The sequence below is a fragment of the Sarcophilus harrisii genome, chromosome 2 (assembly GCF_902635505.1).
Source record: "Sarcophilus harrisii chromosome 2, mSarHar1.11, whole genome shotgun sequence".
Classification (NCBI taxonomy): domain Eukaryota; kingdom Metazoa; phylum Chordata; class Mammalia; order Dasyuromorphia; family Dasyuridae; genus Sarcophilus; species Sarcophilus harrisii.
The window spans coordinates 33,801,923-33,804,164 of record NC_045427.1 but is presented as its reverse complement, the minus strand read 5'-3'; the positions used below and the strand labels follow the sequence as shown (position 1 = coordinate 33,804,164).

Genomic DNA, 2,242 nt, shown 5'->3' with positions numbered 1-2,242 from the left:
AAGAAAAAATGAGATAAAATTTTACTGTGCTTTACAAATTTTAAGACAGCCAATAAAGGCTAGCTGTATAATAATAATAATGGAAAAGATTATCATTTTGCATTTCCCCTTGAGATATGAGGATCTATGGCACACAGACTGTTTCTGTTTTTCCATTTCTTTCCCAGCATTTAGCATATTTTGTGCATAACTTAATAAGGCTCCTTTTTCAGCTGAGATTTCTGAATGTAGATAAAAGCATAATATTTTACTTTCTTTTTCTTTTTTATCTGTTTCCTTTCACAACATGATTATTCCTGAAACATGTGTAGCATTAGTGCACATGGATAACCTGAGTCATATTCCTGGACTTCTCAGTGAGTGGGGAGAAGAGGGAGAGGGAGAATTTGAAATTCAAAATAAAAAAGCATTAAAAATTCTTTTTATCTTTAATTAGAAAAATGCTTTTTTAAACATAGATATAACATGAATGCTTTTTCCTGTGTTTGTTCACTATTGATTGAGTGGAGAGAGGAGAGCCTGGAGGCAGGTGGATCAGACAGGGGCTGTTGCAATGCCCAGGGTAGAAGTGAATGACGGCCCAGGCTTCTCGTCTCTGTTTCTGAGCTAGTCACGCTCCCATCAGAGGCTCCCCCTGAGCCCTCTTTGCCCAGATCCTCATTTCTAGAAACCGTCAGAGCCCAGACCTGGGATTGATCCTGTTTTGGGTCCTCGCCTCCAGGGCGTGTCAGGATGGGAAATGGGGACAAGCACAGACCTAATGCTCTTCCCCACAGGCCTCAGACAAGGGCAGAATCCCCCCAGTGACTGACAAAGCCCATTACCAGGAGCCAGGCTCTCATAGGCTTTTCCCAGGGTCCCAGGCCAGGATCTGTCCAGTCTGAGCCAGACCCCTCCCTGCCCCCTGGAGTTCTCCCCTTCTCCAGCAGAGGGAGGCAGTGGGGCAGGTCCAGGAGCAGAGTCAGGGGAGGCACCTCCCAGGTCTCCAAGCTGGGAGCTCGGGCCATCTCTGCCTCCTCCCCAGGGCTGGGAGCTCTCTCAGGGTTAAGAGGAATCTAGTCCTGGGGGAGAGAGAGAAGCTGCCTTCATTTACCCAGCACCGGCTGCACCATCATCATGAGCCACTAGACATGACCTTGCCTTTGGTCCTGAGTCTCCCATTGGGGACATAACAGAGGGGGCTCCTCCCCCAGAGCCAGGCTCAGCCAGGGTGACTCAGGGTGGCTCCCAGGGTCCCTGAGGGGAGGCTCCTCCCAGACCGGGGGCTCTTTTGCATCTGGAGCCCAAGGGAGCCGCAGGGAGCCCTGCCCAGGACATAAAAGCTTCCTCCCTCCTTCCTGCCCCCTCAGGGCTCTGAGTGCTCTCTGCACAGTCTCTGAAGGCCAGGATGAGCTCCCCATGGCAGCTGCTCTGGCTCCTGGTGCTCTGGGCTCAGGGTAAGGCACAGGAGGGCAGTGAAGGGGTTGGAAGGTCCCAGGTTTTCAGGGATGTAAAAGTGGTGACTCCTTAATATAATGTGGGAACACGCTGTGGCACAAGACGGGCAGATGGGGGCTGGCAAACATGACCAAAGCCCTGATTGTAAACCTTGTGCGGTCTGTGGAAAAGATGGTTTCTGTCTCATGTTGACATTCAATACAACTATTATCAGGCATTTGGGATTTCTGGGGTCTCCACAAAATTGTCTCTTTCATGTTCTTTCAATTGGACATTCCCACATTTCTGTCTTCCTCTAATTCTGTTCCTTCCCTAGATTCCCAGGGAGCCATTGTGCTGACCCAGTCTCCAGCCTCCTTGTCCGGATCTCCAGGAGAGAGAGTCACCATCAGCTGCAAGGCCAGTCAGAGTGTAAAGTAGTAGCTACTTGCACTGGTACCAGCAGAAACCTGGCCAAGCCCCCAGGCTCCTCATCTACTATGCTAACAACCTGGCATCGGGGGTCCCTGCCCGGTTCAGTGGCAGTGGGTCTGGGACAGATTTCACTCTCACCATCAGCAGCCTGGAGCCTGAGGATGCTGCACATTATTACTGTCAGCAGTCTAGGAGCTCCCCTCTCCCACAGTGCTTCAGGCCCGAACAAAAACCTCCCCAGTGTGTCCAGGGGACTGAGCTCAGAGCAGCAGGTGCCTCCTCGGGGTCCCCAGGGCAGAGCAGCCCCTGCTCTCTGGGCAGGCTCACACCTCCCAGGGCTTCCCCTTTCTGGTCCCCCAGGTCCCCTCCTTTCTAACTTGTGATCACAAGC

The 2,242-nt window shown here is 51.6% G+C and overlaps 1 gene segment (V, D, J or C); it reads left to right on the top strand.

Moving 5' to 3' along the window:
- Window positions 1-1,203: 1,203 nt before the first annotated feature.
- LOC100935671 lies at window positions 1,204-2,242 on the top strand. The segment is given in 2 exon segments: window positions 1,204-1,436; window positions 1,754-2,242. Coding segments are annotated over 2 exon segments (523 nt in total).